At 37.9% G+C, this 15,592-nt stretch overlaps 1 protein-coding gene across 13 annotated transcripts in view; it reads left to right on the top strand.

Annotated features, from left to right (window-relative positions):
• GRIA4 (glutamate ionotropic receptor AMPA type subunit 4) overlaps window positions 1–15,592 on the top strand; it is a 228,480-nt gene that overhangs the window by 152,606 nt on the left and 60,282 nt on the right. For 12 of the 13 annotated variants that reach the window (XR_015913235.1, XR_015913236.1, XM_088522320.1 and 9 more), the window contains exons 5-9: window positions 1,540–1,593; window positions 3,503–3,661; window positions 5,443–5,610; window positions 7,217–7,321; window positions 12,055–12,165. Coding sequence is in view for 11 of the 13 variants with exons in the window: in XM_088522320.1 (XP_088378446.1) it covers window positions 1,540–1,593; window positions 3,503–3,661; window positions 5,443–5,610; window positions 7,217–7,321; window positions 12,055–12,165 (597 nt within the window). In the remaining 2 variants the exon portion in view is untranslated. Of the gene's footprint in view, window positions 1–1,539; window positions 1,594–3,502; window positions 3,662–5,442; window positions 5,611–7,216; window positions 7,322–12,054; window positions 12,166–13,491; window positions 13,901–15,592 lie in introns of those variants that run through there. The other variant, XM_088522330.1, reaches the window with a different exon arrangement.

Below are 15,592 nucleotides of genomic sequence, written 5' to 3'. Positions count from 1 at the left end.
ATGTCAGTACAGGAAATTCTCTACTACAGTGTGGGGTTTTTAGCTAGCTCTGATGTACAAATGTGCAATCATCACTCACCCCAGAAGATGGGAGAGGGCTCTCAGTCTCGAGTCTCCTCAGGCGGCGTCCCAACCAAGGAGTTACGATGGATTCTTCCCTCCTTCACTTTTTAGTCTCCTTAGGCGGTGTCTCGACCCAAGGGGAGGAAAGGGGGATCAGCCCATCAACTGACTCAAGAGTTACGATGGTTTCTTCCCTTTTCATCCTTAGTTCACCTTTTATACTTTTCTTTACATTCAGGTGGAGCTTGAGTGACTAGAGTCATACTTAATATTGATTGGTGAAAAAGTTTCTTGCTTTCATTTAAAGGTACAGTCAATCAAAAACCTAGAGTGCATGCTCAGTGAGGAGTGGTCATACCTCGGAGGCGGGTAACTTTTGGGATGGAGGCGTGGTTTTGACATTATAATGAGCAAAGTTCAATTAAAGTTCATCAAAAGGAGTGATTTGCCACCCTTGCTGGCTCAGCACAGGACATGTTATCGTATATCTCCCATTAGACAGCCACTGGGCGGCTTATCAGCAGCCCAGCACAGGGAGTGCAACAGAGTTTGGCCACGGTGCCTTCACTCCGCTCCATCCTCCGTTACTCCCCTTTGCAGCTGCGAGGAGGGCAGATTGTGCTGCCCAGGGAACCGTGGAGGAGCAGAGTCCATGCGCACCAGCCATCCTGGAAGTGGCAACTGTGCATCACTCCAAGTGAGCTTCTGTAATGCCAAAACTTCTGTTAGGCCCTAGTTTTCCTCTCAGTTCCTGCTTTCAAACAATTCTTCCACAATCACGAGAGGCAACATAGAAATTTTATTTTTCTTTTTTTTTTTCCCAACCTCTATTATTGTTCTTTGCTAAATCAGGACAGTAGCAGTTATGCATTACAAATGGGCACCTATGGCATCCCTTGGTGTTAGATATGGGTTCTCAGTGCTGGTTGAACACTCCAGGGCAGCCTGTGGCCTCAGGGGGAAAGTGGAGAAGACAATCATCTCATGTGTGTCCTGAGCAGGGATTTTCCAGCAGCGCATAGTGCTTCCGGCACTCGACCTCCCTAAGGGCAACAGCTTTGATCTCAAGAGTTGAAAACCTGGCTTGGTTCATAAATACTGTGCTCATTTAAAATGAAAAGGTACAAAGCAGCAAGGAGGCTTTCTAGCTAATGTGTGACCTCCTGCTTTTTAATTTATAGCACATAGATATTTGCTGTATTTGGTAAAATGGTATGCTGCAGTTACATTTTCAGTCATATGGAAGGCACTCAGACTGCTGAATTACCCATTCATTACTTTGCTCCCTTTCATTTTAGCTTTTTTTTTCATGATTAAACACCTGGAAAACGATGGCTACCTAATTGAAGAAATGCTCTCAACACTATGTCACTCATGCTATATATCTCACAGTTTGATCTATGTGAATGGTAAAATGCCTTTCTAGAGAAAACAGTGTTGTATTTTTCTCTTTTCTTTCCCATTTCTCTGCTACAGATTGTGAGCGTGGGAAAGCATGTTAAAGGATACCATTACATTGTGGCAAACCTGGTAAGACCCTTTCCTTGAATTGTACCACTGCTCGGTAAGTGATACTTTGCTTTGGGCTTGCAGAACTTCATATATGCTCCCCGCTGGTCACTAGTATGTAGAGGAGCAGCACGTATTCTCTGTAGTGCATGGAAGAACTTGGTCTTTAGTGCCATCTATACCAATCCTCTTAAATTTTATCAAAATCAATGTAGTGTAAAGGGCGGCTAAGTGTATCTTGTGGCTGAATTAGATGCATTTACAGAATCAGTTTTGACTCATCTTTCTAGTGTTACTAGCATAACAACTCTCAAAGTTACTTTTCTATATTCTCTAGGGAACATTTATTTTCCTATGAAGTTATTTAAAATCTAATTATTAGTTCAGTATTTTCCCTCTAAGTTTAAATTGCACACTCAGACAGTTAATGTTCAGAAGAAGGCATACAAAGAATAAATGCTAAATTTTACTTTAAAAATAATCCATTCTTTAAGCCCAAATACCTGCCTGGCCAAGCATAGTGAATATGAGACAGAGCTAAATGCATGCTCTTGATTGTTTCCTACTTTTAGCTCTCCCTCAAGGAATTTTAGTGACATAAAATATTTCATTGTGCTCTGCTGTACTTGTACCTTAACTTAAGATGATTTTAGGTTATTTTTAAGACCTTGGGCTTTTAAAATGAGACAAGTCTATTCTCCTAGGGCATAGCAAACTTGATTTTCAAGATCCCAACTTTATAATTCCCCTAGTAAGTTTTTCCACGCAAAGTGGCTGCTGTAGAAACTGTTCAGGTTTTTTTGTTTGTTCGTTTTTGGTGAACATCTATGTCAGCAGAGATAAATGCTATCTAGTTTCAATAGTGCAAGAGGTGTGATTTCACTATCTGTTACCTTTTCACTGTTAATTTCCTTTAGGACATAAATCTGTATCCTTATTTTTTATTATTATTTTTTTTTCCATGGCTTTGGGTCAGTACTGCAAGCTTTTTTGATTTTTTTTTAATATTATTATTTCTCTGACTTTCTTTTTTTCAAGTTGGGTGTGATAATACACTTCTGCTTGCACTAGTAACTGCCAATTAGCGGGACTTACTTAAGAATATAAAAGTAGGATTTATCTGACATCGTTAAATATAAAAGATTCTTGTTTGCTTATTAACTTGTTTTAGCAGTTTAGCATTTTGCAGTTTCTGGAAGATCAGCTACATCTCTAAAGGCAACTTTAATTAAATATTTGTCTTTATACTTGATGAATGGATTAACCATAAAAACTAATAAGTCACAAAATGTATATACTTTTTTTCAGTTTTGGGAGTCACTCGAGTTTAAATACATAACAGATGTGAGGACTACTAGCTATCAGGTTTCACAATGTGATTCTGGTGTTAGAAGGGTTTTTTTGTGCTAACAGTTAGATCCTCATGGGCTGTCTCTGTCTTCTAAAGTCTTGTATCTGACCTCAGGAGCCTTCATTCTGAACAATGAATGCTGGAATAAATGCATTTACACAACGGTGTTGTTCACTCTGCAAACCTACATAGAAACCAGCACATAATAGGTCAAGGGCCAGAATAGTTCTCATTTAAATCTGCCAAGCTTAATGGCAGTTGCATTAAAGCTTTAATATTCTGCAAGTGCTTTTCAGTTGATTGATCCACCTGCATTTCTTCAGACTCTGTCTTCCATCCCCAGCAATGCACTGTATAGCTATGGAGACCACCCCAGCTATAATGTGGGATTTGTTTGTTTTGTTTTTGTGACACAAGCTGAAATTATGAACAAATTTTCAACATTCTTTTCTGGTTTTAAGTCATGGATTCTCTTGGATATCTGCTACTGGCAGTTTTTTATGCTGACTTGCTGCTCTAGAATGGATTGGACCAACAGTGAGGTAAGAAGGCAAACAAAATCTTAAATTGATTTTCTAGGGATTCAAAGATATTTCTTTGGAGAGATTTATGCACGGAGGAGCCAATGTGACAGGATTTCAGTTGGTAGATTTCAGTACCCCAATGGTAACTAAACTGATGCAGCGCTGGAAGAAGCTGGACCAGAGAGAATATCCAGGATCCGAGACCCCACCAAAGGTATTTGCTGATCTGAAGCACTATCAAAGGCACCACTCACATATTCTAATTTCTGATTGACATTACTGAATACATGAATAAAGATTTTACTATTGAGAAAGAGGAACAGACTTTTCATCTTACTATTATTAGTAAGTGATTATGGCTTTTGTTTGCATGATAGCAACACAACTCTAACAGGCTTCAGTCCTTCAATGGCCTTTGCGACAGTCTCAAACTCTCTCCTTCTTTGACAGGAATTAAAGGTCAGACAATTAACTGACAACTTAATTTCAACCAATTTTTCATGAATTCTTCTAATTATCTAAACTCACTCAGAGTGCAACGCTTTCCAGACATCTTAATTCTTCTGTGTATGAAGTATAACTGCAATTGTAGACACACTATCCTTAAATTTTTAGATGGAATTTTTTCTGGAAAGTCTATCCACTTCCAAACCTGAAGCAGTTATTACTTACACACACACACACAAGCACAATTGTGTGTAAGCACAATCTTACAATGAAATTACATCCTTGGATTCATTTATCCTAATCCCTCATAGCTCATAACCAAGTATTTCTGTTTCCTGTAATTTGCTTGGTTGACAGATCACAGCATAGCTATAAGTATGACTTCATCAAAAACTTTTTGGTTCTATATTGTATGAACTGGCACTTTTCAAACCCACTTGAGGCTGGACGTCGTTGTGCTGGGGACTATCCAGTTGTATGCAGTCAACTCTTGACTGGGAAAGTGAGATGTTGGCAAAGTCTATGAAAACATCTGCATGGATAGTATAAAATATATCTATGCTATTCTATGAATAATCAAGAAGTATTACTCATGGAGGAGAAAGACACATGGATGCTGTGGGTTATGGAGTGCAGGGACTCCTTACAGAAGTACCATTGTCATGCTGCACCTTTCTAAGGAACCAATGTGATTGACCTGAATTGCTGATAATTCAGCTATGGATAATCAAAGTAATACACAGTGAAGATAAACCATGTCACAAAGAGCTTATAATATGCACAGCAAAAGACACAAAGGGAATTAGACTTCAATGAGTGAACTGAAATCTTAGAATTTACAGAACATATCAATGCCAGCACTAGGCATATAACTGCTTCTGTTGCAGTGCTCTCATCAGAGGGCCGTAATGAGAAAATTCCTCTTCATTTATGTCCTTTCGAGTTATCATTTTCTAAAAACTTGTTTTACATATTTTATCTGGCATATTCTCTGCGTAAAGCAGTTAGTGTATTTAGTTTAGAAACACTGACTGTCTTATATGACCTCCCCAGCCTTTTTTATTCTTCGGAACCCTGTACCATTCAGATATCTAAAACAGAAGTTTTGCAGATGGGAGGAATATACCCTTGACCATTCTTAGCAGTTCCAATAGCTTGGATATCTGTTCATTTCCAATAGATTTATTCATGCTTATAAGCTTTCTCAGTGAGCTCTTCTTTCATTCTTTTCTTCTCAGTAAGGTGTATGGGTGGGTTTATTCCCTAATGGATAACCCAATTGGAAGAGAAGTTTGAGAAGAGAATGTCTCTAGTTTGTTCTTTTCATGAAACTTTAGAGGCAGATCTCTCTGGCCTTACAATATACCGTCTTAAAGCTTGAACTACTGAAATGTGTGCTCCACAGTCTTGCATGCATCCCTCAGAAGATTACTTGTGACTTTGAGGGAGCAACTGCTGCATAATGAATCAAACCAGAAATATCTGAGACAATTGATTTTTCTAAAGACATAAACAACACTGAAGCGATGTATTTGTCCATCCATTTAGTATACATCTGCACTGACATATGACGGAGTACTTGTGATGGCTGAAACTTTCCGTAATCTTCGAAGACAGAAAATTGATATTTCACGGAGAGGAAATGCCGGTGATTGTCTTGCTAACCCAGCTGCCCCATGGGGTCAAGGGATTGATATGGAGAGGACATTAAAACAGGTAAGGATAGGATTTGTTCTGGTGATTTTTATGAATATTAGATTCTATTCATACATTATATGATTTGGAAGATCATACACCCACTATCCTTACATTCAAGGGTAAGGATAGGAAAGGAGGAAATTATTTTTTCCTTGCCATTGGCAGACAAGTAGTTCTGTTCTGGTCTTGTTTGGTTTATAATTTGAAAGAAAGGTATGGGGAAATTACTACTCTAGATAGTTGGTTCTCCTCCACTGAAATGTTACCTGTTGCATGTAATCTGGCTATACAGATATGATCACTTAAGGTGTTTCTGCGTAATATAACCTTTCATCTATGTTTCTGACATCTTGAATGAATGTAGATTTCTCCCAGAAAATCAGCATTAGTATATTTATCTTTCAAAAGAATTAATGCAGAGTCATTGTTCACTGGTGTCCGTATTTTGAATTCCTGGTAAGTATGGATGCCTAGAAAGTTCCAGGTCTCTGTCAAGATAATTTAGCCTTCCCTTTGAAAGAGACAGGAAGAAAACAAAAATCCTGCAGTAGAATTTAAATCATTGCAAATGAGGAGACTCTGCTCAGGAGACATTGCTGAGGAGAAGAGTTGCTGACACTACTGGCAGCTGTGTGCCTGGAAGCCAAAGTTTCAGTTTTGGAGAATAATTGGCAGAAATAGAAATGGACAAAGGAAAATAACTTGTGGTTCAAATAACCTGCAGCAACATAGATTGGTGACGTGTAAGAAGCAGGAGGTCATGGTTCTATATCCGAGCTGAAAACAAAGCCTTTCAAGTCTGACCAAAGAGGCTGTCCCTATGCAATTAAAGACAGCAGCAGTGTGGCTGTGGCTTCTTCTGGGCTGAGGACCAGAGCCATGATATCCTCCAGTGAAGCAGCAAATAGCTGAATGAAAAAAAAGGACAAAAACAACAATTTCAGCTCAGTTCCTGCTACCACTGCATCTGCTTCACAAACTCAGGGGCTAAAAATGCTGCTGCCTTCACGGCAGGCTTAGAGGTAGTGAAAAATTGCCACAGCTGATCTTAACGCTTTATGTCTCTCCTTCTTCACTTTATGGATCTGGAAATAGTCCTTCTGTGCCTCATGCAGGTCATCTATCTGCCATGATGAAGAATTGCTTTGCCGCAAGTTTATTGCTAAGTTTACCTCAATAAGCAATACATGCTCAATATATACTTTCTTAACCAACAAGGTTTGAGTTAAAAAGATATATGATTCAGGTGAAACATCCTTTAGGTTTATTATGTGATCTAAAATATTCTGCAGCACTGAGGGGAGTGGAAAAAAATTACTTCTCAATAGGACCTGTAGTTGTCCTGAAAAATGTTTAGTTGCACGTCATAGAAGAAGAGAAGTTCTATTGTACATCTGTTAGCATCCGAGATACTGACATATTTCTGCCTATTTGGAGCATGGTTCTTCATGCTCAAAGGAATACAAAGGCAAAGTAGCCAGACCTTTACTTTATAGTGCCTGCCTGTTCTGCAGTACTGCTGTAGTTATGTGATCTAAAGACAAGTCTAGAATAACTTTAACTGTTATGTGACTTTTGGAATAAAAAACATAAGGCTGGATCTTCCTGATGTGTTCTCTTTTAGGTTCGAATACAAGGACTGACAGGAAATGTTCAGTTTGACCATTATGGTCGCAGAGTCAACTACACCATGGATGTGTTTGAGTTGAAGAACACAGGCCCTCGGAAGGTAGATGCTGACAACATTTGCTATCCTGATATTATATAAATTATTTTTGCTTAAATAAATAATTATAGAAACTTAAACAGTACTCTGCCTGGGTTTAAAGTGGCTTCTGGATAATATATAGCCCTGGTAATACTTAACTCTGGGTAAACTACATCTTTTAGTAGATACAGTTATTACATGCAACAAATTTGGAAACACAAAACCAAATGAATATCTTGGAAAGGTGAGATGTGAGGGAATCAGGCGTCCTAATGAAAAACAACTGGATGGCATGCTGTTGGGAAACTGGGTGATGAAGAATGGTGAGAACTCAATCTTCTTCCTCTCTTAAATCTTTCCATCCTGCAAATGCAGGGGCATTTTTTCTGTCACTGTAAACATAAGTCAAAGGCTTTAACAATGTTATCTTTTTAAGGGGGAAGGGAGAGATGAGGGGAGAAAGAGAGAATGCCATGAAAACTTACATTTTAGTAGGAAAATTTATTACAGCATGCAGTCCTATGTGCTTAATTGGTTTGTCTGTAAGCAACTTAGGTAAATGTGTGTTAGCATAATTCCAAGAAGATGCTCCATGTCTGAATGCTCAGCTTTCAGTCAGTCACATCACGCTGAAAAGATATGTCTGTGTACTTTGCTAGCCCTTTCTCATTTGTCCTGAAAGTCTGTACATTTTTCATAGAATAAAATATATCAGAAAAAAAAAGGAGAATATTATTCAAGCTTAAGCATTGCAGTCATTGTAGCCTGTTTTATTTGTTACGTTTTCAGAAAAAGTGAAGGCAAAAGCTGAAGGTGAGAATTGAAGCCACTTGACTAAGGCAGAGGTGGTCAGAATTAAGTTAAAAGTCCTCAGCTGTGAGGCACAGAAGTGTTTTCAGAGGTGACAAACTCAGTAACTAGTGCCCCATGTCAGCTGTTAGACCCAGAGGCAGTTGCAGAGGTCGAGGAGGAAGGATGCTACACTCCAGATCCAGAGCAGAACTGGGAATCAAGACAAACTGACTGCCTGTGTAATGTAGTGCAGGGCTAATGTAGTGGAGGACTAAGGCAGAGGATGTGCCGGTGTGCATGAGGTGTATGGTGCAGTTGTCTTTTGAAAGTATGACAGATGGCTAAAGAATAAATTGTGAAAGGCAAATCTTTCTTGCTTCTCTCCTGGGAAGCCCTCTGTCTCATGACAGTGAAATACTACCCCTCCCTCCCCAATTCCCAAGGAAGGGAGGCCATGAAGGAGGGACGAGTTAACTAAACCTAAATAGGTCACAACTTTATTAACTCCTTAGGGAACCTGCTCAGCAGTAAGATGTAGAAAATGGATTGTTTCTCCTCCTGCCTGTTGGGGGAGAGGCGCTTTGGGCTAGCACCAACGCGGGGATGCCCCTGTGCTCTTTTTTTGCCAGAAAGGAAGAGGAGTTGTGTCTTTCTTTTTCTAGAGCACCACATGGGTCCTTTCTACCCTTCCAAGGCCTTCACCTGTCTTTAGAGTCACTCCCAAACCATTACCAATCTTTGATAAAATAAGCCATAACAGCTTTGACAGACAGGAATACTCGCAAAAACTTATTTCTCATGTATTACATAGTATTTCATATAAACTTAATGATTCTGTGATTCTATGATCGTTGGATCAGTGGTGTGCTCCTGGCCTAACAGATCCTACATAGGATACATTAGAAGCGACTATACTTAACTGAACTAAGAAGCCTTCGCTTGTAATATCTTATTTTTGTATCCTCCATAACATTTATGAGTCACCCAGCAGTATCCTTTCAGGACTAGGCTTTCCAATCAGAGTAACTCATGCTTCTTATCAAAAAGTGTTTTTCATTGTTGTTGTTGTTGTTTTATCCACAGATTTAGGATGTGAATGAAGCATCAGAAAACTGCACAACTGGATTCTACATAGTATAGTAAAATGGGATAGAGTATCCCTTGTTCGTATAGGTTTTACTTACCAGAATTGCTTATTTAGTTCCCATCTGCAGAACAGAAACACCAAGGTTAAAAGAAAAGAAAAAGAATGTATAGAAAGCATATGCATATAAATTCACAAGAAAGCCTTAAATCTGCCTTCTGACTTCCAAATGAGGCAGCTAAATTGGTAATTTGATTGTAAATTTTTTTTGATATTCTATTGCCGGTAATGACTTGTCTGCTTCAGCAAGAGCACTCGGGGTGCTACAAGGTGCACAAGCCTTCAGAAATGATCTCATTGATTTAGCTGTCCAGCTGCTTAGATAAGTTTACTTTGAAGCACCTATTTTTACAACATTATTTTTTTGAAAGTCAAATTCAGCCTCTCTATAAGTGGATGTAATGACTATAATTTCAAATTCAATTGAATTTTCTTATGTAATGGCTGAATTCGGCTATATCTTTTAGAGGGGGTTTCCCTAGGAATTTTGAATTATCTAGGAGAGCAGATTGTCCCTTACTGTTTTAATTGTTATTGTGAATTCATACGCGCACAGGTATGCCTCATAGATACCAAAAGAAGAGTTACTTTAATACAGGTTTTGAGATGTGTGCATGCAAGCTCACAGTTCCATGCACCAAGCTGCAGTTCCTTAAAAAAATATCCACCATGCCTCAAAAGCTTTCTTTATCTCTGTCAGCACTTTGATATGGTGCTTACTTTTGTAACTCAGTATATCATTCATTTTCTGCTTTCTTTCTGAACTTTTCAGCAGTGAGGAATTACACAATGAACACCAATCATTCACCATTATAACAACCTTCTGAAACTGCCAGTTTTCAGTTTACATGTTCCACCCTCAGTTGGTCTCTCTTTTTTTTTTTTTTTTTTTTGGCAGAACTTGACATTTTCAGCTATCAATTTTATCTGTGAATCTATGGTTGTCTGGATGAAAAAGAACATTTGTTAGCAGTGCATCCATCCAGGAAAGAAAACCTGCCTCTCCACTTAATCAGCAATGCTGAAGTTTCTTGCTAGCTGCAGACACCTATTTCAAAGTCCTGTGCTATTGCATGCAATTTCAAAGAGAAAATATGTCGATTAAATCTACCAAATGTTGTGCATTGGGAAAAAATGTCTTTTTGCTTCATGTATTAACTGAGAGAAAATATTTCAATAGAAAATAGAAACCTCCTTATTATTATAAAATTATTTCTTACAAATGCATATACATTGCAGTGGTGCAGTGTTAAGTGTGTCAGCATACTACTTCAGAGACTGTTAAAATGACTTTCCTTAAAATAATTAATGAAAGGAAATGAATGAAGCAGGAAATGGAAAAATCGAGAGGAAGATTGCTTTTTTTTCACAAAGACTCCCTTGCACTTCTAGTCTCTTGTATTGCTTCACTGCGTGACTCTGAACAAGATGTTTCTCCACATTTCTTGGAGGTCCTGTTAACCGGCTGGATTTTAGCCTAGGATTTGCAATCATGTTTAAAAATATTATTGACTGCATAACTGATCAGATCATTCAGCGTGTTTTCATTACACCAAAATGTTTTCATCTGAGCCACCGACTGTCCTCTGGCACCTGTAGTCTCACAGGAGATCTCCCCTGTGTCTACTTCCCACAAGTGGTTCCTTCTCTCGTCTCATAGGATGGACAAGAGGCCTTGTAGGCAACCTTTCCTAGCTAGGCCTGATACAGTCACTGAACATGGTCACATCACAGGGAGCAAAGAGCTATGTGTAACATTCAGAGTGGTCAGGATTTACAAAAATAATGAAGTATTATCAGACCAAATCTCCAATGTACTTTTAGCCATCCAAACACATCATAAAAAGCCTGTTTTTTTTTGTTGTTGTTGTTGGGTTTCTGTGTGTGCGTGTTTGTTTTCTTTTGAAGTGCTCACTGATAGCTCCCAGAAGCATCGATATAAGCTTGAAAGGGGCTCTCCTTACTTCAGGCTGCCTTCAAACTGATTTTCTCTTACAGCAAGCGTTATATCCCTGGGCCCTCTCAAGAAAGGATGTTGACTCATGCCTTATGCCCAGCAGCCTCACCAGCAATGCAGAGTGCACAGCTACTGTCTGCACTGAGGATCAAAGGTGTACACTGCAGGGAGCAGCTTCTGCATGCAAGGGAAAGCTTTTGCTAGCAGTCATACCACTTTCTTTAAAAACTAATTTTCTATAGAGGAATACAAGTCATCTGAGCCTGGCTCCAGAGCACTTCTGCACCAGCAATGCACACAGGCACCTCTTTCAAGTTAAGGTTTTCCTGGGAAGGACTGTGGCAGTCTAAGCACAGTCATGGAAAATAAGACCAGGCTTTTTCCTCCTCCCTGTAGGCACTGACCAGAGACACTTCAAGACCATGCTTCATAGTTGAGAAAGACCACGGCTTCTAGAAGGGGTGCTTATCTGGCGTGAGCTCTCTGGGCGTGCTTGTCTGGCTTCCCTGAGAGTAAAGAAACTTTAAAAAATGCCCTTACAATATAGGGACTCATTTATGTCCAAAGTAAGCCTTCAAATTACTCAAAATGGTGTTTAAATTAAGATTCTTTTATAAATAAGTAACTCAGATCATTCAGGAGCAACTGAATATCATCAGTACCACATCTGGTTCTGGTTTCAGCAGTGTGAGATGTTGTGCGTGACCGTTTGGTGCATACTCCAAGCACTCATCCATGAATCCTGCGGCATTTCCTTTGGTACAAAATTAACCAACAATTGTTCTTTTATTCCTACAGTTATTTATATTTGAACAAAGTATAGACTTACATGCTGTAAATTACATATGTTTTATTTTGCAGGTTGGCTATTGGAATGACATGGATAAATTAGTTTTGATTCAGCATGAACCTACACTTGGAAATGACACTTCAGCCATGGAGAATAGAACAGTAGTTGTCACTACGATTTTGGTAAGTTTTTTTTTTGTTTGTTTTGTTTTTTGGGGTGTTTATACTGGTATGCTGCACACACTCCTCTGTAGTTTTAGTCTAATTGAGTCTGACATTTCTACGTTAATGAGAGGGTGAAAGCCATGTTATTAATTATCTTGGCTGTCATGTCTGTAGAGAACTTTTTGGGTGTGCATTTTAAATAATCATTCATTTGAAATCTGTTTTTTAATTCAGATATGCTAAATTATCTTTTCCTTATTCAGTCTTTTCCATTATATACCTAAGTAATTATCATAAATGCAAGTGAATTCTTTTAACCTCTGATAGATAAACTGTAATTCACAGGAAACTGAAAAAAAGAAAAACATGAAACATGTAAGTGATAAAATTGAAAGGAGAGTATGAAAATCAGATGGATGTAATACCATTTGTTCTTTTGTTGATGTGTTATATATTCAAAATAGGTCTTAGTAATATTTCAAGTTCTAAACATTATAGTTCAGTCTAGATTATGTACTTTTTGTTGCGAATGAAAACATGAATTTGTTATATGCATTTAAATATATTTTAATGAATTTATTCAGTGTGTTAGTAAGTTTTTGTTTTTTAATAGACTAAATAGACTTCGGTTTTGATTTTTCAGTTAAATACCTAATAGGTCATTTTAAAGAGTGTCTACAAAGAAAGAAGAATTCAGTTGCTCCATTAATTTATTTTTTAATTTAGTTTTTCAAAAAATATTTTTCTTATTAATATGTATTTTTAATAAAAATATCTAACAATTTCTCCTCAGAATTCGACCTGCCCTTTTAAGCTTATGTTTGTCAAAGCCAGCTGAAAAAGGGCAACCTTTACCTGACTGTTTTTAAAGTTTTACCTCTCAGTTTCCTGCCCTTTTCACCTACTTCATTTAGACAAGGCATTTTTAAATATTCAGGATAAACTGTGTCTCAAATGGGACGGAATATATATGTGTTGTTAAGCACTGGTTTTCTAACTTAATACAGAGTTAAAAACAATCCAAAGGAAAGTACCAAGACGTTTTCTTGCTCAAAAATATAGTTAATTACCAGATTTCCAGCAGTGTGTATCAGCGTTTATACATTAAGTACATCCTAACAAAAATTCCTGTTGAAGATTATCGTTCCAGGATGCAAACCAACTAAACTACTATACAGGAATTTGGAGTGTAACTCCTAAGCAAATTGTGTTTTTTTTTTTTTTTTTTTTTTTTTTTGCATGGGACGTTTAAAAATATATGTATCTTTTTTCCTAAAAAAAAAAAAAAAAAAGACTTGGTGATGGAAAAAAAAATATACTTCAGTACAGTCCTCCTCTTTTCAGCCTCTGATGAAGAATCCTATTTTAAGAAATTGATCAAGGAAGAAAAGAGTCCCAAGATGCTGCGAACAATCCAAATTAAGGCTCAAGTATTAACCACCAGTGTAGTAGCATTGAGCTAATTTTTCCATATGGATTACTGTTCCTCTGACTGGATGACCAGGCACTGAACCACCAAGAAAAGTTCTAATCTGAAATGTCTAGAACAGATGACGTTAACCTTCAACTTTGGCGAGCTGAGAAGAGAACGATGTGAATAACAAGCTTTCAGTCGAAATTTTCCTCTCATAACAATCTTGATCCTTGACTGAAGCTGCCATACATGAATCCTGTAATTTCCATAAATAGCTCCAAGCTTAGGAGAAGCAAGTAAAAATAATAATAAAAAGTAATATAAAAAGTTCCTGTTTGCCTAAAAGGAAAAAAGAAAAAAGGCAGCAAAAAAAAAGCTTTTAAAATGTCTTATCTTGCCTGTTTGCATTGAAGCATTTTGATGTGCATAATAAATGTTATCTTCAGAAGAACTTTTCCAGTCCCTGTACTGAAAAGACTGATGGGATCATTTTCAAAACCAAAAAGCTGAGTTAATGTTCCAAAGCATGCGTTATGTTTATACAGCATGTCATTTTGGGCTAATTGCAATTATTTGAAAGCAGCAATGCTTCTTGATCGAAAGTGTCCCCTTTTTAAGTTTCAAAATTATAGTGCAAGAGAAATATATCGGAATTTGGTTTGAATAAGAATATATGGTGAATTCTGCCTTATGATAGTCATGCGCCTCTCCCCTTGACATCACTGGGAGCTGCAAACATGACTCTGATGGCAGATTAAATCCATGATTCTTAATATTGGCCTAATGAGGCAATGTATTTAGAAACCTGAAACATATGTTCACGTAGAAAAAAGGGAGTTATTTGATAAGAAAATCTTTCAGAATCCTGTTGTTTTATTCTCCTCTGTATTATATTCGTTTTGTCTATGCCAGAAACTTTTTGACCTCTTTATCTCCCTCTTCACGTTCAAGGGAATTTGAGCCATGGTAGATGGCTGTAATGGCATCTCATTTTGGTTGCATGCAATGCTGTCAGACTTTTCAGTCTTCAAAGACAGGTGTCACGGCAGAGCAAAAATGCTTACAACTTGTCAGCATGGCGCTCTCTATTTTTTGCCTAAAATCAAATAGCACAAGTTGATATGCCGGGTCTTTCTTCTGTTTGTACATGTCTGTGCTTACTTTGCTGTAGTGTGCCTGTATGGCTATTGCATAGGAGGTGCAAAGAATTAGCTCTGCACTCAAAAAATTAGTGCAGTGATTCTTCTCAGCAATGTTCATTTTTAATATAGTGAGAGTATATAGGATTTATTCTGCAGCTTTGTTTTAGTATAGAGGCACTCAACCTGTCTCCAGGTGGTCCTGTGGTGAAGGGCAGCCCGGAGGAACGTGGTAGCGGGGGCCCTGGTATGTGTTGTTCTCCTCACTGCTGCTCAGTCCTGCCTGTTACAGGTTCTGGCAGAGCCCAGTGTCCTGAAGGATGTCTGTACCCCTGGCCTTCTCAGAAAAGACAAATCTTCTGCCTGTGTGCCCTCTCCAAGGCACCTGCTTGTGGCCTTCAGGAGCACAGTAGACTTACTATATGCCTACCGTCTTCAGCTCAGAACAGTGAGCATTTCTAATACATTGACTGAGGAATGCAGTGGTGAGATGTAGAGAGCGAACATAGAGCAGATGTTTGGGAAGACTAATCCAAATTTATTTCATGAGAAATGTTATTGATTAAACTCTTTAGTAGACTGGATAAAAATTGGAAGTTTGTTGCATGACAGTAAGAAGGTCTTCAAACTGAATCCTGCTCACTTTATTCAGAAAAAAAAAACAGAGAAAAAGCTTTTAATTAAATTCTGTAAATTTTTTTCAGAATAAAGTGTGTCATTCTTGTTCTATAAATATTTCCTTGCACAAATTTTTGTCACTTTTGCAAATTATTTTTACAATAAATTAAAGATTTTGAAAGGAACTTCTTTACAATAGGCAAGCCAAGCATAGATCTCTTTTGACATTTGAGTTAGTTCTGCAGCTTCCCTTACAGTATGGATCATCAGTTGT

Source organism: Tinamus guttatus, unplaced genomic scaffold, assembly GCF_059628265.1.
Source record: "Tinamus guttatus ecotype Peru unplaced genomic scaffold, ASM5962826v1 Tinamus_guttatus_pri_ptg000150l, whole genome shotgun sequence".
Classification (NCBI taxonomy): domain Eukaryota; kingdom Metazoa; phylum Chordata; class Aves; order Tinamiformes; family Tinamidae; genus Tinamus; species Tinamus guttatus.
This window is presented reverse-complemented; position numbering and strand designations above follow the sequence as displayed.